This window comes from Gordionus sp. m RMFG-2023, chromosome 1 (assembly GCF_954871325.1).
Source record: "Gordionus sp. m RMFG-2023 chromosome 1, tfGorSpeb1-WG-v2, whole genome shotgun sequence".
Classification (NCBI taxonomy): domain Eukaryota; kingdom Metazoa; phylum Nematomorpha; class Gordioida; order Chordodea; family Parachordodidae; genus Gordionus; species Gordionus sp. m RMFG-2023.
The window spans coordinates 69778627-69803066 of NC_088775.1; the positions used below are offsets into that span (position 1 = coordinate 69778627).

The 24440-nt window shown below is 27.0% G+C and overlaps 1 protein-coding gene across 2 annotated transcripts; it reads right to left on the bottom strand.

Annotated features, from left to right (window-relative positions):
• Positions 1-865: 865 nt before the first annotated feature.
• LOC135931075 (uncharacterized) lies at positions 866-10793 on the bottom strand. Of its 2 annotated transcripts, XM_065467941.1 has the most exons (4): positions 10009-10793; positions 2205-2484; positions 1659-2162; positions 866-1128 (listed from the first exon to the last, which is right to left on the bottom strand). In XM_065467941.1, the coding sequence occupies exons 1-4, from the start codon at positions 10704-10706 to the stop codon at positions 964-966; spliced, it is 1647 nt and encodes a 548-aa protein (XP_065324013.1). In that variant the 5' UTR covers positions 10707-10793; the 3' UTR covers positions 866-963. The 2 variants fall into 2 exon arrangements, with proteins under 2 accessions (XP_065324013.1, XP_065324012.1); XM_065467940.1 differs by having other exon boundaries at positions 876-1128; positions 1659-2484; positions 10009-10790.
• Positions 10794-24440: the final 13647 nt, after the last annotated feature.

Genomic DNA, 24440 nt, shown 5'->3' on the forward strand with positions numbered 1-24440 from the left:
TGAGCAACAATTGGCCATATATTAAAATTTAAAAAAGAAATAAGAATATATTAAAAAAATAAAATAATTTCATAATAAAAAATTTGTTCATAAATTTATTATAATAAAAGAAAACATTATTTGATAATGGTTTGAAAGGTCTGATAGACCTGTTCGGGGTATCCCTATTAAACACAGGGTCAGGAAGACTTAGGCTGTCCATAGGTTAACTTAGACAAGCGTGGTTAAACACTCACTTAATTAGGAACTCCATTTAAATAGGAGAAAGAACACTCTTGATGCCTCGAGTAACAAAGGCCTTACTGATAATTACCCAATCTATAGTGAAGGAAATAAGATTACGGGATATTGTATTATTTGTATCAAAAATAAATTACAAGAAATATCCGCGTAGGACAGAAAAATAGGGCCAACAAAAAATTATATTGCATCCGCAAAAAAAACAACGGTTCCTCTGGGTGTGACGACTTTTAAAATGTAATATAAAAATCTTTTCTGTATTAGATTTTGATTTTGAACTAAAATTAACATTATAAATAAGAGTAAAATAAACATCTTAAATTAAGAAAAAACACAAATTACGAAAAGTTATTATAGACAAAGGCGTTACCTACACAAGTATAAAAGTTACAAACTAACTTATAATAAAGATTTTAGTCTATTTTTTGGAATTTTTTATATTTTATTAGACCGAGTCCGTGGGCCTCAAGCCAACTTGCAAGGCTCTAATAAAATTTATGTAACCTTTTCAAATCATTCACTCATTGATTTTAAAGATCTTTTAATAATGAAAATTGATCAGGCAATTTAAATTTTTTTAAAAGTAAAATTTAATAATAATACTATATAATATTTTCAAATTTTGATTTTAATATACAAATGAAATAATGAAAAAATATATAATTGATTATTTTTTTTATAACATAAAATAGTAATTTAATGCAACAAAAAGTATATTATGCTTTATAATTCAAATGATGTTTTGTTTGTCACATAAGACTTGTGTTGATTCATTTTTCCCAATAAAATGATTAAAATTAAGATAATTGTAAAAAGGGAAATTAAATACAATAGCTTTGTAGAGTAAGGTCTGCGTTGTTTTGTTTTATAATGAGTCACCAAAGACACCTATATATAAACGAAATATCATTAATCCCAAGTAGGAAATGTACAATATCAGAGACCTACAAAAGTTAGGCCCGACACGGATTTATAAAAAGTCTCAAATAGAAATTGAAAATATAAAAAACGAATGAATATTAAATGATCCCTTTTTTAACTCCCGTCTTAGAAGCCTAAAATGGGCGGTTTTTAACAGGAAAGCCCGCCTGCCAATAGTCTTAAAATTTGTTTAAACCTCCAGTCTGCCCAATTATTTAAAATTATTTGAATTATTTGGCTTTTTATTTATTTTTATATATTTTATAAAATTATAAAATTGCAATATTATGAAATAAAAAAATTATTTTTAATACAAATATAAGCTAGTTCTGTTCATTTCGCCCGAAAATATTTCAAATTCACCTACCTGCCAAGTATAATTAAATCGTACCATTTTATTTGTTCCGGGTCTTTCTTTAGGTCTCTGATAAATGTAAAAGTATTTGACGCTTTGATGGATATTTTAAAAAAAAGCATAATAAAATTTATTAATTTACCCAACCACCGGGCTGCATGGATATCCACAAAGCTAGATCCTCCCTAAATATAGATGCTACCTTTTCTGTTATAACTGGTAAAAATTCAATCCGACCTTGTAAAACACTACTAACTGCAAAAGCCCCAGCTAAAGCAAATAATGCAGTAATGGTACCCCAATTCACATTCTCGTTTATCTCCCTTATATTTGTGTTATTTTCATTATAGCAAGTTATTTCATTTGATATAACTCCGTTTCCAGTAATTTGCCCGTTTAATAATCTTTGATTATTTGTGGTATAATCAATGGGTCTTCGATTTATCAAAGAAGTTGATATTGACGCGTTTAGATTTTGTGCGTTAGATATGGTATTACCATTTTTATCATAAAAATAAATTTGAGTATTAACAATGGTAGGCGCTTGGCTGCGATTTGGTCGAGTGTTGTATTCATTGCTTGTCAATGTAATTCTCCTGTTAAGAATCCCATTGTGTTGTAAGTGACAGTTAGCGGATGATTCCTTCTTGAAGATGTTATTAACTAAACGATTTAATAAATAGATTACTCGATCTGCGGTGAGGAAATTATTAGTTCCATCTAGCTGGGAATCGATATTACAAAATAAACTGGGATAATTGCTTTCTAAGTAATGCCCCATTAATAGTATCTGATTAGATATATCGTTAGCAGGTCCGATTGGTAGATTTTTAAGTGATATAACAATTCCTGACCTTTTTAATCTGTCGTGTATGTAATCTTGACAATAAGTTCTAGCGTCCTCGATAATTTCCCCCTGAGTCTGGGTCAGTGGGCGGTTTAAATAAATGCAAATTTGTTTCTTCAATCTATAAAAAATAGAATGTTTATATTTATAATTATGTTTAATCTTTTAACAAATCAAATAACTTTGTTACCGTTGTAGCTATGTATTAAAAGTAGTGATGTAAAGTAACGTCGATGAAGATACTTTCTACCAATGGCGTTACCTATTTTGAGGAAAAGGAACGCCATTCATTCCTTGTTTCAATGGATAATGATTAACGAGTAGGGTTGCCAGGTCAAAATTTTCAAATTGTGGGAGAAATTAGGTATTTTGTGAGAGTAATATAAAAATTGTGGGAGAAATATGAAAATTGCTAAAAAAAAAATTTTCTCCGCTTATTATTTTTTATAAATATAAAATCGAATCTATTTCTCAAAATAAAATGGTAATTATTTTTCAAAATAAAATAGCCAACTATTTTTCAAAATAAAATAGCCAACAACTATTTTTCAAAATAAAATAGCCAACAACTATTTTTCAAAATAAAATAGCCAACAACTATTTTTCAAAATAAAATAGCCAACAACTATTTTTCAAAATAAAATAGCCAACTATTTTTCAAAATAAAATAGCCAACTATTTTTCAAAATAAAATATCCAACTCTTTTTCAAAATAAAATAGGTAACTATTTTCCAAAATAAAATAGGCAACTATTTTTCAAAATAGGTAATTGTAGTACGTAGTGAAGGTCATGGTCCGGTCTTTGGTCCGGACTGGACCGATACCCTCGGACCGGACCGGACCACGGTCCTTAAAAAAGATAGATCCAGACCATGGTCCTAAATAAAAAACATATTTTTTTTAACCTAATTTAATTTGTTTTATCATTTTATTAAATATAAGAGTATTATATAAACAATATAAAATTAATTATGAATAATATAATCCTGAGAATCCGTTATTCCTGTATTTTTTTTATTTTCTATTTTCTATTTTCCATATTTTGAAAATTTGGTCATATACTCAATTCTATTTTAGGCATGTAAACTTGTTTTAATCTCGGATCCAATAATGTTGAGACATATGATTCATAGAAAAATAATTCTTTGAGATATTTCTGCATTTTAACCAGCATGTTATTAAGAATTTTTTTTCTTGTATTGTTATTATCCTTTTTTATATTATTTAAAATTTCATTATTTATATTCTCCATATATAACATGGAAATCCCAACTGTAGGATATTTGGATCCTGATAAATCAAGTGTGGTTTTATAGAAGGGCCTTAGAAAATCTACAGCATCTTTAAGGTTTTCATTTTCACACTCAGTTAAGAAAACCCCTTTAAATTGTTTGTAATTCAAAAAAGTACTTCTTTTATAGCATCCAATGTTCTAAAATTTAAATATTTTTTAAAAATAATTGGATAAAAATGTAAATACCTCATAAATTGTATTCATAATTAAATAGTAGCTATTCCATCTAATAGGGATATCAGAAGGGATTTTAAATTTTTACCCTTATTTTCACATATTTGTACATATGCTTCATTTATTTTGGGTGATTTATTTATAGAAAAGACTATGTCTCTACACTTTTCTAGGATAGTTATAATATATGATAAACCTTCCTGAGATATTAGGTTTAAAATATGGGCACAGCATCTAAAGCCTTTAAATTTTTGTTCCTTATAAATATTCTGCAAAATGCTTTTTAGGATGTTATTGGCATTATCTGTAGTACAGGCCAGTATATTCTCCTCCAATTGATATACATCAATTACTTCTTTTATAGCTAAGGATATTTCTTCAGAAGTATGAGGAAATGGGATATGATTTATACCAAGTAAAATATTTTTTAAAAAGAAGAATCAATATAATGTGCAGTAATGGCTATAAATGAAATTTTATTTATATTGCTCCACATATCTGTGGTAAAGCTTATTAAAGAATTATTTTTATTTAAAATATCTTTTAGAGAATTTCTTAGTTTCTCAAAATTAGCTGTATAAAATTTTTTAACTTTGTTTTTCAAATTGTAGCAGTTGAGTTTAAATATTTGATTAAATTATGAAGACCTGAACTTTCAAAAGTCTTCATTGGCAGAGAGTCCATTATTACCCATTTTATAATGAGTTGGTTCATATGATCTGTTTGGAATTTATCCAATGGTATTGAAGAAAGTGATTTTGTACTTGTGGAGGGTATATTTAAATTAAGAGTAGATTGTGTTTTTGAGATATTTTCATTTTCATTATTAGAAGAAATTTTATGTTTTATCAAATGTCTGCTTAAGGTACCTAATTATTTTATTAAGAATAAGGTTAAATTATTTTGACAATGAATTATTCAGACATTTTCTTAAGAAAAAATAGATATATAAATAATAACCAAAATATTTTAATAATAATACTGCTTATTTTGATTAATTTATTGATTAAAAAATTATAAACAATTATTTTGTTACTTGTTGCTGACGATATGTTAAATTTGGTATTACAGTGAACACATATTCTATGTTTTTTATTAGGACTATAAGTAAAATGTTTCTTGGACAAAATTATGGTTTTCATATTGTTAAAAAAAAATTAACAAAATCTAAAATAACTCCTACAGAGTTGTTAAAAGATCTAGATACAAGTATCTAGATCCTGTATCTAGATATAAAAATGTGGTATCTGTATATGTATCTAGATAGATTTTTGATTAAAATATCGGTATCTAGATATTTTTTTAGACGATGTGTCTGTATCTAGATTCATTTAAAAAGTATCTTTTAACAACTCTGAACTCCTATCATAAAATAAAATATATAAAAAAATTATATTAATTGAATAGTAAAGTAAACTTAAATATTAATAAAAGACCGGTCTTAAAAAGACCGTCCGGACCACGGTCCTCAACAAAAAGATCGGTCCGACAATCGGTCCGGCCCGGTCCCGGTCTAAGACCGATAGGACCGGACCGTTGACCTTCACTAATAGTACGACACAAAATTTCTTAAATACTATCTTTATTATAAAATAACATATTGATTTATTATAATATATTAATTTTGTTTAAAAATAATAACCAACGATCTTTTTTAAATACAAAAGAATGTAAACAAGATAAAATTTTATAAAAAAATTGTAATTTTACAATGTAAAAAAATATATTTTATGCTAATGTATAAATAAGATTTTATAAAAAAACAAACAATTTTAAATTTACAATGTAAAAAATAATTATAATCAGTGCGGGGAAGTTGTTCTACAGTATTTAGTTAATACAATGGGGGAAGGGAATATGATATTTTGAGGCATCAAAAATCTTCAAATCATAAATCAGTAGAGGGCAGTCTATCAACATCTATTGCAAAACAAAAATATTCTTCAAAAATAAGAAATAATACAGATGCAACTACAGTTGCGGAAATGGTAAATACCTATCATGCAGTACAACATTCAGAGAGCTACTTAACATCACAATGTTGGAAGAATCTTTCCCCATAATATTTAACGACTAATATAAATGAAAAGTATACTTTGTAGAACATAAATGAGCAAGGCAATCATCAATGTTTTAGGATATAAATCCAGAAAATCAATTCTTGACGATTTGAAAGATGTGCAAACATATGCAATTCTAACAGATGCATCTAATAATGAGATATCAAAACATTTCCCTTGATCCTCCCCTATTTCAACAAAAATAATGTCATTTCAATAAAACTATTAAAAAAAATTTCTCCAGATATATCCAAAGACATAGCTAACCATATATAATGGTAAATATGGCAGATTTGGCATTACCAATGAATTGCATGGCAGCTTTCTGATCTGATAATTCCTCAGTGAATTTGGCAAAAACCAGAGTGTATTTACAGAATTGAGTCAGCATAATGTTGGTTGACAGGTTCCTCCTAATACGCGCCATCGTAGAATTTTAAAATTTTACAAACCTTTAAAAAATAAATAGATTTTAAAAGCTGTCCTAATATTTTGAAAAAAATTTTCAAAAATAAATGGCAGAAGTATATTTAGGAATTTTACATATAGAAAATCTACTATATGCTGTTAATATGCAGTTGCAATCAGAAGAATATAATTTAATAAAGGTTCACTAAATTATGCTGCAGAAATACCAAAGTAAGAATATTATTACTATTATCGGATAATTATTAATAAGATTTAATATGATGTCATGTTTGAGGAGATTGTAATGCTTCTTTATTTTTATGATTTGCCAAAATATTAATTTTACAATGTAAAAAATAAATTTATTTGATTTTATGCAAATGTATAAATAAGATTTTATAAAATATAGAAAGTCAAATAGTTATAGTTAATTATATTTTATTTGAGATTTAAATAATGGAACTAAACGTTTACCGTCGTTATTAAGATATTAATAAAATTCCTGGCATGACATTTTATAATTTTTTTTAACCATTAACTCGGCCTCCTATGTTGTTAAAGCAATTCGATTTCTCTCTTTTCTCCAGTCATCAGGCTAAAAATGCGCTCCGATGAGGCATTAGAATGAGGTAAGGAGAAAACATACTCGCAAATTTTTTCCAAGCATGGGGATTTATCGTTATTATGAAAAAATTCCACCCATTTCTCCTCTGCTTTTAGCGAATCATAAAAAATGGAAAAAATTACAATCTCTTCAAATATTTCAATGTGTATCGGTAATTTTAATATATTTAATAAATTACAAAAACCATCAAATGATGGTTTCTGTTCCAAGGTCATAATATTTATACACTTGTAAATAGAGTTATTAAAATCAAATCTTGATTGTAAATATTCCAAAATTGTCTTAATAAAAATATTTGCTTCACTTCATTTAAAAATACGTTAATTATAGTAATATTTGAACATTTTAATATGATATTTTTAGCAATAGCGCCATAAAATATATTATCCATTTTTAACTGTAGAGATGAACAGAGCTGTAGCATGATTTTGTGAATCTTTATCAATAAAGAATCTTTTGATTGCAACTGAATATTAACTACATGAAGTAGATTTCCTACATGTGAAACTAATCCCAAATATGCTTCTGACATTTCATCCTCGAAAAAATTTTTCAAAATTTTAGGACAGCTTTTAAAATCTTTATTTAAGAAGTATTTCTTTAAGGGTTCGTAAAATTTTAAAATTCTCTTGATGGCAGGTATTAATGATAACCACCTGATAGGTACATATCGCAACAACTCACACCATTCCAAATCAGACCACTCCACCAATTCTTTTAATTCAGTGACTCTTTTAGTTGATGAACTAAATTCGTTAAAACATTTCATCACAATTACTTCGACATCTACAGATAGTACATTCATTGCCTTCTCAAGAATTATGCAGTATATGGCATATACAGCCAATTGGTATTAATTCATTATTGTGCTGCCTCAATTCGGTAAATACACTTTGATTTTTAGTTATTGTTGAATAATATATCAATTATATTTATAATCTTTTGCTTGACATATACTTTATGCAATAGTATAAAAGTAAGTAGTGAAAAATATTATTTAATCAATATTATTCATCCACTAACTTTATTTAAAAGAATTAGAGACTAGAATAATATCCACTTCTAAAAGTTCTATTCTTCTAACACAAAAATTTTGAAAATGTCGAGTGGAGCACTGCAATTCTAGATAACGATATAAAATATATTAAGTAATTTAAAATATATTTATAATAATTATACATACTGTTCTAACTTCTATTCTTTCTAACACAAAAATTTTGAAAATGTAGAGTGGAGAATTTTATAAAAAATATATTTTAGAGCGGAAAAATAAAAGAAAAGATCTAGACATATTTTCGAATAAATATTTAAAATTTATTATAAAAATATAAAAATAATCAAATACTGTCTCTCAAACTAAAAAAAAAATTGTGGGAGAAATTAAAAAATTGTGGGAGCTTTTTGTGGGAGATTTCTAATTGTGGGAGTTTTGTGGGAGTGAGATGTATGTGGGTAAACTAAAAAATTGTGGGAGACTCCCACTGATGTGGGGAGACATGGCAACCCTGTAACAAATAATGCGTTTCCTTTTAAGTAAAGGTAACGTATAACCGTCAAATTATTTCTTATTTTAAAATATGATTATACACCTTTAGTTTCTAGATATAATGTTTTTTATATTATAAATAATTTAAGCCGAGTTTTTAATTCAGATCAACCATTAAATTTCTTCATTTTTTTGTTGAATTGTAGCCTTGTTAATCTAATTATATATAATATTGAATGAATCAATATCGTCGGTCTAGAATTGGGGTGACCCACTTGACATTTTTGAGTTAGGATTGAATTTTAATTGATTATTTTCAACTTATATAAATAATGATTAGATTCAAAAATATTAATTTTTGGCCTTAGATCAATGCCAATTTTGGGCTATTTTCGTAATTTTTGCTAATCATATTTATAATCATCAAATATGTAAGAAAAAATTATCAGTTAAATACTGGCATAATTTTTTATTTTGCTAAATTGTTATTTCTATAAATAAATTAGAATTAATTAAAGATTGTGTATATTATATAATTTTGATGATTTAGAGGGCTATCTGTTTATTTTGTTAAAATTGATATAGAAGATTTTGAATAAAAAAATAAATCATAAAGTGAATATAATTCTCATAAAAAAATTTCAGAGGCTATTATCTGGAAATAGTATTATAAATCACCTTTCAATTTATTACTTATATTAATCTTATAAGTTTTTCTTATATTTTATTTTAAACTTCATTTTTTTCCTAGTTTCAACAATTTTTTAAGTGGAGCACTCCAATTTTAGATCTATGTTAATTTATATCTATAATTTATTTTTTAAAAATATGTCAATAATACTTATTTCTTCAGAAAATTATTTAACTCTGCCCTGGCCCTACTAAGCAAATTTTACACAAATAAGAAAATTGATGTCACTAAGTCTACATTTTGTAAGTGTAGATTGGACCCAATTCAAATATTTCAACTTCGATGTACAGCTGTTCAAATCTAAATAAACAAAAGGTAAAAATATGTAATAAATAATTTTTGATGAGGTGAAAGTAAAGATTCTTGTGAAGATGATCTAATAAGTTTTTTTTTGAAAATATCATTCTTTAAATTTTTTAATAAATTCTTCCAATTAAATTTTTAATTTATTAAATATAATACAACCCTCCCATCCCTCTCCAAATGTGTGTTTACAGAAAGATGTTGAGATTAAAAGCTCATGATTATCCGATCAAAATTTTGAAAATCAATTGTTATTAAAAATAAATAAAAAATTATTACAAAAAGAACCCATCATAATATATTATTTTAATTTTATTATCTGGGCAAAATAAAATAAAATTTACATATAATATTTAGTATTTTAGGGTTAGGGTTATCACAAGGTAAAGAATAAAGATAACGCGTTCCTTTTTTCAAATGCAGCGTTTCTTTTTTGAAACGTTTACAGCACTAATTAAGAGTGAGTAGAAGTGGAACTAACTAAAGTTTTTAATCATTCATAAAATTCAATATTAATCTGTAAAAAAAATGTTAAATTATTTTGATTAAGGATTTTAAAGCTTAATTTTTTAGGTAAGATTTTATAAATTAATAATTTTTAACCTGTAATACAAACGTTTTCTATTTTCAATTTTTTTTTGAGCTTCTCCGGCTAATTTTTTACTCGCTTCATCAACCAAGGTCAAGACTTTACCTTGTAACTGACTTTTATCCATAATATGAATTTGGGATGCCAAACTGCTTAAATTGTATTTATCCAAGAAAAGTAGTTTATACAAGTTTATAACTTTGATATAGATGTGCGAGAGACTCGGTAAAACAGACGAAAGCGTCGATAGATTGATAGAATAGAACAAACTTTCAACGAAGCGAATGCAATATTGGATGCAAATCTCAAAAAGACCTAAAATAACGAAATTTTTGGGACAACTTAATTTGACGCACTTTCCTTGATTTAATTTTAGGAATTTGGTAAAGGGCAATAATTTATCTAAGGAAGCATTGCTGATCGAAGAGGAATGCAAATATTTTAATTTTGTAAATTTAAAATGATAAGGAATATTAAAATTTGAAGTGTCATTATTATGAGAATTAGTGGCTAAATCTTTTGATTTCCATTTATCCTTATAATTTTTAATTTTTGCGAAATCAAAATATTTAAATTTTTTGAGAAATAATTTTGAATTGGCGTATACCGTTTCCCCTATTATAATTTTATCAACCAGTTCAAGTTTTTCGCCTTTTTGGATAGCAGTTGTCGCAGAAACATCTTCATTATTATTTTCAACTTTGTCATTCATTGCTTTTCTTTGCGTAATTTTTACTTAATTTTGTGTAATAATCTTTCAAATATTCATCAACTTTGCGTTAAATATACAGTTAGTTAGCATTTCTTTGGCGATGAATCTATTTAATATTTTACCTTTTGAATCAATTTAAAATAATATTTTGCGAGATAAATTTTATATGATTTTTTTTATATGAATTATATTATAAATTATTTTAAAAGATAAAATATATATTTGCATAAAAGTTCAGGTCATATTTCTAGATAAATATTTTTAATTATAAAAAAGCTCGATATGATATCCGCATTATAATATTTATTCAAAGTTTTATTATTTACAACATTCCTGTCAAAGATATAAGTTTCGGGCCAAAAGTCAATAATTAATTGACAACATTTGTTAAGATAAATGATTTTATTTATCAAATACTATTTTATAAAAATCAATGTTTAAAAATTATAATTTTAATGAGAATTAATCCTTTCCCCATAAGAAATACATTTCATAATCAAATTAGCACATGTTCATTTATAATATAGTTTATTTGATGGATTAAAAAAATTTAATTTTCATTTAAATGAAATATAGTATAATCTCCAGCCAAAGTAGTGTCATATCAAAATATTTGAAATTCATTTTGCAAAAATTACTTTAAGTTAAATTATTAACGAATAGCACCGCGACTGGGGGGGGGCATTTGGTAGAAACCCGATATAATCCACAAGTTTAAGTTATTTATTACGCTTTTACCCTTTATTACCTAAAGTGAATTTAAATTTTAACAGGAATTATAATTTTACATAAATTGTGCTTAACCCTTGAGAACCATAGCTTAAAAAAATAGTTGAATTAATGACGGAGATATAGCAGTTTAAAATTTGAGTCCGTATTCACTCCACGAATGCCCTCGTTCATGATACTTATATAAAATATATTATAAAAATACATCTAAATGTGATAATTATTTTGAAATTTGATCCATTAGTAACAAGAATTATAGTAAAATATATGTTGTATTCCATATCAAATCAATCGAAGATTCAACCCGACCTTCCTACATTCTTCTTAAAATTTGAATGATCGTAGTATATACACTAACTAGTAAAAATATAAAATTTTAATTCCCTTCATGAGTATGGCTACCTTTATAAATGCGAAAATTCCAAAATACTCCATATTTAATTTAAAATATCTCAAAAATTAATTAAGCTAAAACATAATTTAAATAGCTCCAAAATAGCCCTTTAATATGATATAAATTTTTTTATTGAAAATAAATCTATTACCAAAAACAGGAAATAGAGAACCGGAAATTCCTATAAAATAAAAACTGCGCTTTTTTTCTCTTAAATTTTTTTACAAATAAATCTTATACTTCCTAATATTTGTGCAAAATCCTAGTCTGGGACGAGTACTGGGCCAAAAGTTATTACACTCTAAATATAAGTAATATGGCTAAAATCGTTCATAAATTTCATTTATAAAATATATATACTAAATTTTTCAAATTTTCAAATAAAAAGTAAACTTAAAATTTAGATATATAAAAAAATAGGTGGGTGGACATTGATGATCTCTGGGTCAGACCTAATATGTTTAAATAAAATTTGGACCGGACAGGCTTTAATTTTAAATAAAATAAATATATTATAAAATTTTTGTAAGAAATAAGTAGCTAATATTTATTTGTTAGTAGAATGATCATTAAATTTATTTTGTTCAGTGTATGTAAAACTCTATTGAAAACAATCATAATTTCCATATAATAAATTGGGGTCGAGGACAAATAATTTTTATTTTGGGTCTGGCTTTTCGTGACAAATAAAAAAAAATTCATTTGAGATCGGGCCGGATATATTGTTTTATAAATTTCAGGACGGGTTAGAAAAATAAAAGCTATGCAGGTCACTAGTAGACATTGAGTCATATTTCTATTTTATTTTAGAAAGAAAATAATTGTATAAATGTTTACAACTTATTTAGCTAATTATTTATTTTACATGAATATCAATGGGAAATTAATATTACAAATACATATTAATTAAATAATATCATACATTATAATCAAAGGAATTAGAATAAAATTTGATTTTCATTCTTCCTTCCATTGGAATAAATGCATAATATTTGTTTCCCGTTAATTAGTTAGGCCGTTAAAAATCTATTTTGGAGATTGGTTTGCATTCTAAAATATTCAACGTTGCTGACAAATATATTAATCTCCGGGATATTAATTCTCGTATAATTATATAAATCCATAATAGGTGTTAGTATATGATTTCCATAAAGACGTTGCAGGCTTGCGTAATTTCCCTTAAATTATGGTGAGGAGTTTTGCCAAGTGCAGTTGCAAAAAAATGCCATTCTGCCTTGATCTGTTATTGATATGTTCGCGGCCACGATAGCGGGCTGTTCTACCGGGGGATAGGGAGAGGGATCGGCAGAATTCGAGGGACCGGGATTTTCTGGTAGGTTGACGTTGAGTTTTAACTTAGTCATCATCGGGTAATTTTAGTAATTTAATTTATTGCTAAAATATCACAATTTACCAAAGAATCAAAACTTTAAGAATTTTATTTAACACAAAAAATATTCAGTAAAATAATTTTAAAAAAAGAATCCCTAATAAAGGTATTTTTGCAACCTTTTATAATTTATCAAACAAAGAAAAAAAAATAACATGTTGTTATATAATATCGCGATACAATCATTCTTGAAACTGGTTAAAAATAAGGTATTGTATCAATATAAAAAAAAAGGACGATGGGAAAACAAAAGAAATAAGTGGAGAAAAACTTAAAGAAATAAGTTATACGGGACAAGAGGGGGGGGGGGAGAGGTAGAACATAACAGTTATAATGGTAGGTTTATATAATTTTGTTTTTATTCCATTTTTATGTGGGATGAAGAGATTATTGAGCTCACTTTTTATTATCATAGTTGTTAATTTTTACAAAATCTTATTTATTCCTTATAATGCTTCCAAATTAAGATGTTTTGCGTTATATTTAAAATAGTACAATACAATTTAAAAAACGCAAAATAATTGGATTTTTTAGGATTTTAGTTTCATACTATTGACCACTTAAAAAATATTTGGTATAATATAGAATTTAAGCCATTTAAAGTGTAATAACTGCTTGTCCAATACTTATCCCAGTCTAGAAATTTGTACAAATATTAGGAAGTATAATGTCTATCTGTAAAAAAAAATTAGAAAAAAAACAGAGCAATTTTTATTATATGGTCATTTCCGTTTTCAATTTCCGGGTTTTGATTATTAGACTTATTGTTAAGAAAATAAATTTTATATCATATTAAAGGGCTATTATAAAGCTATTTAATAAAATTTTGTTTTTAGCATAATTCCTTTTTGAGATATTTTAAATTAAATAGTGTATTTTAGAATTTTCGCGTTTCTAAAGCGGATTTGAAAAGTAAATTTTACATTTTTATTAGTTAGTATATACTACCAACATACAAATTTTTAAAAAAATCGAAGGGGGTCGGGTTGGTTGATTTAATATGGAATACAACATATATAAAAAAATCATAAAATTTCCCACATTAAAAAATTATTTTATCTTTATTTTATTGTTAATAACAAATTAACACATTTTTAGCCCAAAAATTCCTATTTATGAGAGACAAGATTGGTCCGGTCCGTATTTTAATTTTAAATAACCCGAGCCGGACCTAAAAAATTTTTTAAATACCTGGGCCGGGGCTTAAAAAATTTAAAAACAATACCCAGAACGGGCCATTTTAAAAACGAATATTTTAAATCGTAGCTATTAAAATTAAAAGTAATATATTTTAAAAAAATCCCGTCCCTGAAAAAAAAAAATCCTGGCCGGGCCGTGCAAATGATACCTCTGCAGGTCTTTGTTATTTATATTGAAATTGTAGTATATTAAAAAAATTTGAGTTGATCGAAATTGACTAAAAACCTTTGATCTCTCAAAAAACCCTCAAAAGTAAATTAAATTTTGAATACATTCCAAATTATTAATCTACTGAAAAATCCAAACCGTAATACTTTTCTAACTAATGATATTGTTTTATATAGGGTCCATGAACGTTCTCAATGGTTAATATCCATTTATTCAATCATTTATTTCAAATTATTAATATTTTAATTAGTGATCTGTAAGGCCCAACCCCCCCTTCCACCAAGGCTCGAATTGACTTTGGTGGGGTTAGCCTATTTTTAAAAGTAGTTTCGGTTAGGGCTATGACATGTTTTTTAAAAAAATTTCGGGCCGTGCCTAATGATATTTAGACCGAATGCAGATCACAATTTTATATAATTATATTGCGTCAATATTTGCTAATAGATATAAGCTGCATATTCACGAATCTCATATTAAAATGACGAAAGTATTATTCGCGTATTAGAATAAGATGACAGAAGCTCTGCAAATTAATCAGTCTCAATCCCAAAGGCCCGGGCCCGAATTTATATTTTAAGCCAGAGCCCAACCCGTTTTCATAAAAAAATAGTAAATTAAGCGTTTTTAAGTTAAGTGAATAAAAATCAAACTTTGTCCTTGTCTTAGTATGTTAAAAAAATGAATATATATATATATAAGCCTCAAATGTCAATCAGATGGATTGTAGACATCTGATTGGAGGAAAAAAATTATTATTATTTAATGTAAAAAAATAATAATTATTATTATAATAATATATTTTTTTGAAAATATATATTTTTGTAAAATTAATTCATTGAAAAATTTTTGTTAAATTTATAAAAAAAGAAGAAATAATAATTATATAATTTTAGTTTTTATTTTGTAAAGATTAATTAAATTAAAAAAAATTGTCAAAGTTTTAAAGGAAAAGATTATTATAAGAAATAAAGAAATTTTGAATAATTTAAATAGTATTTTGTTATACTTATTCTATCGTTTAATACAATTCAATATCAACTATGGGTAACCAGAATACACTTAAAAAGTGTTGACCGTTCTCCCAGGATTCGAACCTGGAAATTCAAGGGTATTCATTATTTTAAGGTAAAAAAAATAAAACTTTTTTTTATTTTACATATTATAGGTTACCTTAGGACACAACGCAATAATAACGTTTTTGTGGTTTAAATTTTTTTTTTGTGAATTTTAATTAACAAAGTAGTTTGGAAAAATATTTTTTCTTTTTGTAATAACGTAATTTTAAAGTAGAAATTTGTAATATGCGATGGTTGTGTATTTCGATAAGTATTCTGAGCCTACTTTTATTAATAAAATTGCCATCTTTAAGGATATGGGTTATAAAATCTTGTATCAGAACCTTAATGAATTGGATATAGGTCATCACTTAGTTACATTAGGATTAATAATAATTCTATATTCAATATATATACTTTTGAAATTTTTATGTGGAAAATGTACTTTGGTTGCGACCAAGGTATATGGTAATTGGAAAAAGGACACTCTGGTGTCTGTTAATTGTTTTAAAAGAATTTCGGACTTGGAAAGTAGTTTAAATGGAATTTTAAATGAAATCAAGAACGGCAAACCAGGAATGGTTGAAACGATGAAAGATAATATTGATGATCGTTTGGAATTTATGGAGAGATCAGTGGTTATCCTCCAGGAATTAAAAGATATAAAAGAATCTATTAAAGATATTTATAGTGATGTATCCAGGTTGATTAGTATGAATAATCAAGGGGATAAGAAACAATTCGGTGATAGAATTATTTCGAATGGAAAGAGTTTTCCAAAAATTATTGCTGACATAATTTGTAATCGGTGCGGTTACAAGGGTCATTATGCCAAAACCTGTATTGTAAAGGAACAGAATTTTAGAATGGGTTTTCCATTGCAAAAATCTAGTGGAGAAAATTCCAACGTAAGGAAGATTTCAGGCTTAGATGTAAATAAAGTTGATTCGTTGAAATCGAATTTGGATGGGTCTCGTTTATGTTTTAAATGTAAAGAGACGGGACATATAGCTATAAATTGTGATTTACACTGACTATATGATAGCAAATGTAATCATATAGCAGTTAGAATACAGGGAAATAAAAATTTTAAGAAAGTATATTATAATAATAAAAAGAGATGGGATTCTCATAATTTTAATGGTTTTAATGAAAATGTTTGTTATCATGAAGATAAAGTTAAAACGGTTGATTATAGTTTTAATGTGAATATAATGAAAAATAATGCTTTTAAATGGGAAAGATTTCCTGGGAGCATTGTGAAATATACAAATAAAAAAAATGTTGATAATTTTAAATGGGAAGAATATCCTAGAGATATTATTAAAAAGTATAGTTATATTAGTAAAAAGCCTCGAAATTCCGAGTTGAATTTAGGAGGGAATTTAAATTCTAATGAAATGCATATTTCAGAGGGAATATATAGCGATCAGCCCCTTAAAACTTGTGAAATTTTAAGGACTGATGGAATAAATAGACTGGGTCAATGTCCTAGGGTTAACTTGAGAATTGACTGCAGGTATATTGATATGCTATTTGACACTGGTGCGAGCATTTCGATAATGTCTTGTGAAAATTTTTATAAATATTGGCCTAATGGCGTGATTATTAAGGAAAATATGTGTTTAAAACAGTTCGATGGTTCTGAAATTGAGGTTTTGGGTAAAATTCAATGGTATGTGGTTTTTAATGATACTATCATAAGTTTAGATTTATGGATAGTGGGAAAAGCAGTGGAAACTATTATGGGGTGGGATTGGATTACCACAATTGGACCCTATAATAATTATTGGAATTTATTTATTATTGATAGCGGATTAGCTAGTGATAAAGGAGATTTAATGGCGGATAATATCCGAGATGAACTTCAGAAAGAAGGGATATCTAAATTATTAAACGATGAAAATAGGATTGTCGGTAATAATAATTTTATTAAAACTCCTGAAAGGGTAGGGATCAGTTCTGATCATACAGAAATAAATGGTAAAATTGATAGGGATCAATTTATGGAAATTGAAATCGATGGATTAAAAAAGATCGATCTGGCTATACCTGTTATGGTTAGAAAATATGGTATAATTTTTGAAGAAAAATTAGGACGTTTAAATGATTATCAAGTAGACGTTAAACTTAAAGAGGGTTTTTCACCCATCTTTTTGGCTTGTCGAAGAGTTCCTTTTGAGTGGAAAAGGGAAATCGATGAAGAATTGGATCAATGGGTTAGAGATGGCATCATTATTCCTGTGGAATATAGTGAGTGGGCCACACCATTGGTACCTGTTAGAAAATCGAATGGAAAGTTAGGGCTATGTGCTGATTTCCGTGTAACGTTAAATAGATGGGTAGTGGAGGTAAAATATCCATTGCCTAGGATTGAGGAAATTTTGGCCAGTTTAAAAGGTGCCAAGTATTTTTCCAAGGTTGATTTTTCTTCGGCTTATTAGCAATTGCCTTTGAAAGAAGAAATTCATAAATTATTTACAATAACGACTCCGAAAGGATTATTTGCCTTTTGTAGGCTACCGTTTGGATTAAGTGTGTCAGCGCCGATATTTCAGCGCACTATGGCATCAGTTTTCCAGGGCCTAGAAGGAGTTTATTATTATATGGATGATGTGTTGGTGACTGGTATAACACCAGAGCAACATAATCAACGTTTGGAAGAGGTTTTCAAGCGGATTCGTGATAATGGTCTGAGGGCCAGCAAGGAAAAGAGTGTTCTTGGGGTAACGGAAGTTATCTACTTAGGACATCGCATAAATGGAATGGAGGTGAAACCTCTGGAAAAAAATTTAAAAAATATAACGAATATGAATCCGCCAACCAATAAAGCGGAGTTGCAATCATTTTTGGGGATGGTAAATTATTATCATCGTTTTGTGGAAGATTTTGCAAAATTGGCATCTCCATTGTATGGTTTATTAAAGAAAGGTGTTCATTTTGTGTGGAAAATTGAACAGAAAAATGCTTTTGATATTTTAAAAGGAAAAATTGGTGAGGAACCGATTTTGGTATGTTTTAATAATGATTTAGAGATCATATTGGCAGTTGATGCATCCAACAAGGGGGTTGGAGGTGCATTATTACATTTAATGGATGGTGTGGAAAGACCCATCATATTTTTTTCGAGAGTTTTCAGGGAAGTGGAAACTAGATATTCGGTTATTGAACAAGAAGCCCTAGCGGTTATCTTTGGATTAACCAAATGTCGTGAATATTTGATCGGTAAAAGATTTATAATTTACACGGATCATAACCGTTAATTCATTTATTTAAAAAAGATAATAAAGAGTTAATGCTGTCTCCCCGGTTGCAACGTTGGTTGTTACTGGTGGGAAGTTTTAATGTGGAAATCAGATATCGCAGGGGCAAGGAAAATTGTTTGCCTGATATTTTATCTAGGTTAGGATCCAGTGAAGGGGATCTTGACGGTAACAAAAGTATAATGGTGAATGAAGACAGGGTATTAATTTGTTCTTTATCACATATGTTAAAGGGTGGTCCTACGAATTGGGAGGATCTTAAAAGCAATACCTTAGGGGATAAGGAATTGGGTCTAGTAAAATTATTTTTGACGGGACAAGAACCGTGGAAAAATAATAGTAAAGTTTATAAAAAAATTGAAAAGGAATTGTCCGTGGATGATTATTTGATGCGGGGTAATAGAGCCGTGATTCCGTTGAAAATACGGAGTAAAATTGTACGATTGTTGCATGCAGGACATCAGGGTCGGGATAAAATGAAATCTTGGGCTCGTGAGTATGTATGTTGGCCTGGAATGAGCGATGATATTGAAAAGATTACAAGGAGTTGTATTCCATGTAATTCGTGTGCCGTTATGCCCCGGAAGGAAATAGGCAGTTATTGGCCGAAACCTGAAAGGCTGGGAGCGTGTTCACGTGGATTTCTTTGACTTAAACAAGAAGTCGTATTTTTTAGTTGTTGATGCATATTCTAAGTGGATTGAATATGAAGAGGTTCATGGATTAACCACTAGAATTGTTATCAGATTGTTACAAAGGTTATGGGCTAGATTTGGGATTCCAAAGACAATAGTGTCTGATGGAGGTCCGGCCTTTGTAAGTGAAAGTTTCAAAGATTTTTGTAATGCGATGGAAATTAAACACGTATTAGCTCCACCATATCATCCCAGTTCCAATGGACAGGCGGAGAGAATGGTAGCTATCGTGAAAAATTGGATTAAAAAGGCCAAACAAGAAAGTAATGATGTTTGGATGGCCCATTTATATTATAATAATTCCAGAAACCGAGAGGGAATTACTCCGGTAGAGTTATTTTTGGGAAGAAGGACCAGAATGCCGTTGGATTTCTTAAAATCCAAAAATGGAACTGGTGTACCTTCGGTTGATAAGATTGTAATAAAATATCCTGTGGGAAGAATTATATGGACCCGTTTGTTTGATAACAAAGGGAAGAAATGGAAAAAAGGTCGTATAGTAGAAAACCTTGGTTCCAAATTAAATGAAATTTTGCTAATAAATGGAATTATGGTAATCAGACATAATGATCACGTAAGGTTAGGAGAAAGTAAGAAAGGATAAAGATAATATGAAAATGCTTAAATATTAATCTTATCTGATTATTTTTCCAGAATCTTAGATTATTGGAATCATATAGCATAATGTGTTAAAGATGAATAATGAAATTTATTGTAGTAATATAGCATAATATGTTAGATGTGAATAATGAAAATATTGATTCTTTTGGGATACTCTGATAACGATACTTGCGTAGTATTGGGAGTAAGATACTATCATAAAGATAGGGGTAGGCTTCTTTGGGATTAAGTGTTAATGGAATCCATTAGAGGATGCTTAATTGAAACTTTGAAAAGCCTGGAAAATAAAGGGATTTTTATATTTCGGAGGGAGAACTCAACATCCTATAATTATACGGGATTATAATTGAGTCTCAGGGTATTGAAGGGCAAAGCCATTTTTTTTTGTTTTTCCTTGAAGGAAGAGATTCCTTTGGTTATTTAAATAATCACGTAATTGATAAAATTAGTGGATTACAAAACAAAATTATATAACTTAATGAATTAGTTGAATACTGAACAACTGGGGGTGTTTTGGTAATTTATGCTTTCGGTTACATGGTATTAAAGTCCATCGGAGGAAAGTATTTTATTAATTTATTTATTATTTTATATACTCGAGTATTCTCATTGTAGAGTGATAGGAGTATAATATAAGTAATTAAATGGTATAACGAGGGAATCGTTTATGATTATGTTATATACCGAGCAGTTGTTTTTTTTTCAAGGAAAGTAAAGAAAAAGTTAATAAAAAATGTAAATTTTTGTGATGGATGGTCAGTGGAAAAAGAAAAAGAAAGTTATGTTTTTTTTGTTTTCACGGACGGTTTACTTTGATGTTGCTATGGTATAAAGAAAAAAGATTCAAATTGTGTTAGACAATAAAGAGACTATAAACTTTGACCTTATGGTTGAACTAAGACTATAAACTTTGACCTTGTGATTGAACCAATGGGATTCACAAAAGTGAGAAGACAATTCGGGAAAAATTTTCGGTCGTTTCAATTGATGTTATGGAGGGCCAGCGTTATTCAGATCAAGCCAACGATTAAATGCTGACTATCGTTATTCGAGTCAAGCCTGCAATCGCATGATGATTATCGGTACAACTAGTAATCAAGCTCAAGAGTATATAAATATGGAGTAAAAAGGGACAACTGGATATTTGTATTTTTCCTTATGAATACATTCTAAAGAAAAAAATTCTCTTATTATAACAACATAATTAATAATATAATATTTTTCAAAATATATATTAAATATTATAATGGTGAAGAATGTCGTTGACCCATAAAGGGGTGACATGTCTTAGTATGTTAAAAAAATTTATATATATATATAAGCCTCAAATGTCAATCAGATGGATTGTAGACATCTGATTGGAGGAAAAAAATTATTATTATTTAATGTAAAAAATTAATAATAATTATTATAATAATATATTTTTTTGAAAATATATATTTTTGTAAAATTAATTCATTGAAAAATTTTTGTTAAATTTATAAAAAAAGAAGAAATAATAATTATATAATTTTAGTTTTTATTTTGTAAAGATTAATTGAATTAAAAAAAATTGTCAAAGTTTTAAAGGAAAAGATTATTATAAGAAATAAAGAAATTTTGAATAATTTAAATAGTATTTTGTTATACTTATTCTATCGTTTAATACAATTCAATATCAACTATGGGTATCTAGAATACACTTAAAAAGTCCTTTTTATACATCTAAAATTTTAAACAACTAACACATACTCTAAAATATACAAACAAATATATGCATCATAAAAATTTACTTTATTCACATTATTTATATTAATCTTACAATCATAATCATAATATAAACATATTAAGTATAAACTCTTGAACAAAAGATCATCTGATTTTAACTACAACCCTACTCCTTCAAAAGATCATTTTTGATTGACATTTCATACATATCATAATATTGACATTTCATCCATCCATATAATATATATATAAATATATAACAAAACTACAACACGCCCACCCTTCAGAAGCCACGTGCTACATTCTAAAAAAAACAATATATCATTTAATTTTTAAGATATTCTTTTTCATATGATCTTCTAAATTCGCTTCATTTCTCATCAGTTATTTATCATCTTTTCAGACTTTTTCATTGAATCATAGCTCTTGGTCATCAATACTCCCATATTTACAACATTTTTTATCTCCCATCATGGGTTAAATAAAACATATAAGGGGTTAAATGAAACATATATGATATATATTTCTTTATCAAAGATTAACAATCAAAATATAGTGATATTTTGAATCAAAAAAAATTTTGCTGTAAAAGAAAATATCAGATGCAATATTTTTAAAATAATCATTAAGCATTGGTAACATAAAAAAAATGATTTTGCTGACATGTAGACTACATATTCATTATGAAAACTACATATATTACTTATAACTACAATTTGGTTTTGTATTCAAAATTAATGACATAATCACTATTAAAACTATATAGATTACATGTAACTAAATAGAATATTTTGATTTTCACAAAAAAAACAAATCTTAATTGTTTTAAAAAAAAAATAAAGACAGAAATATTATTACAATTGTTGAACAGGAAATATTGTACAATCTAATAAAAATGGAAAAAAAATTTCAATTTACATGATTTATAAATTATCATTTCAAACACATCTTAATGATAACTTTACAAAAATTTTAATTTACATGTTAAATTATCATTTCAAACACATCTTAATGAAAACATAAATTTACATTTAAATATAAATATAAATCACACATATATACACTTATCACTTACATAATATATCAACCTAATTAAAATTGCATTATATTCACCATAAATCAATATTATTAAAAATAGATTAAAAATGAACCAACACACATGTCCATCTTTTTAAAAGCTCCAATTGCATATATAAAAATTAATAATTTCAGCACAACAATCTATTATATATTTTTAATATCACCCATAAAAATCTTAATCATCACCATAAATATTCACCAATTTTTATTTACACTTTTATTTTGTATATATCTTTATAACAAATTTTCACTTTTATCACACTAAATTCTCTACCTCCATACCCTTATAATTCCAATAAATACCCTTTTTTTTAAATTTTATTTTAATAAATTTTAAATTAATAACCATTTCAAAAAACTTAAATTTATTAAAATAACCTTTCCCATAATTAAAATAACTCTCTCTATAAACATATGAAATCTGTCTTAATTTTCCATAAATTTAATTTTTATTTCATCAAAATGACAATAAAATTATCCACTGACTTAAATTTAAAAAAAATTTATTTTTATTTCATCAAAATGACCATAAAAATATCTAGCTCTTCAACTCTTTTATTCAAGTTAAAAAAAATCAAAAATCATCCTTATCCTTTTGATTACATTATTTCACATATATTTACAGAATCATTTTAAATTTATACATTTAGCAATATTTAATCTTCTCATCTATTTTTCTCAATATCTAATTATATTTTATCCCTTATAAAAATTCCCATTTAATTTTATAAATTAAAATTTTCATTTGTTTAAAAAAATCTAATACCTTGCGTTGTGAAAAATGAGTTTCTTATTTAACAGATTCTAATTTTTTTATTCATTTTATTGTATCACTCACGAATCCCATTCTTATCCTCTACATTCAGCGTCTACATGACAGGATTTTCACTGGATGCAAACCCCCTTCAAAAACCTTTGCTTAATCATTATTTTCACCTATTTATTTATTGATACTCTTTTCAAAAAATTTATAAAGGATAACTTAAATTAATCTATCTCTACTACGAACTATCGATATTTTGTGAATAAAAAGAATTTATTTTTTTAGATAATAAATTCAATTAAAACCTCCATTATTTACAATGAATTAATTATTATGGCATTATAAGCTTGCTGAAATATCTAAACCTTTTCAATTACATTTAAAAGGATAGTTTATTTGGAAAACAATGTGTATGATTGTTTGCAATATATAGATTTTATCGATGAATTGTACTATAATAATACTATAATAAAAGTATTAATTTTTACAGCAATAAATTTTGTCCTATTACATCTCAAAATTTAATAGATAACCTCCCAAAAAATTTATCCTACCCCCTCAAAAAGATAGGATGCAAACTGTTCCTACCCCTCAGACGCTGTCTACATTGCATTGTATTTTCATCAATCCCTAGATGGATCCTGGTCACGGCCAGGGTTGCCATGTCTC

What these genes read in the sequence shown, in the direction of transcription:
- LOC135931075 (XM_065467940.1), bottom strand. Translation starts at nt 10,706, where the DNA reads ATGAATGACAAAGTTGAAAATAATAATGAAGATGTTTCTGCGACAACT. An exon ending in AGAAAACGTTTGTATTACAG is followed by an intron (nt 2,485 to 10,008) that starts GTTAAAAATTAT and finishes TATTTTTTATAG; the next exon opens with ATTGAAGAAACAAATTTGCA. An exon ending in CCATGCAGCCCGGTGGTTGG is followed by an intron (nt 1,129 to 1,658) that starts GTAAATTAATAA and finishes GTTTATATATAG; the next exon opens with GTGTCTTTGGTGACTCATTA.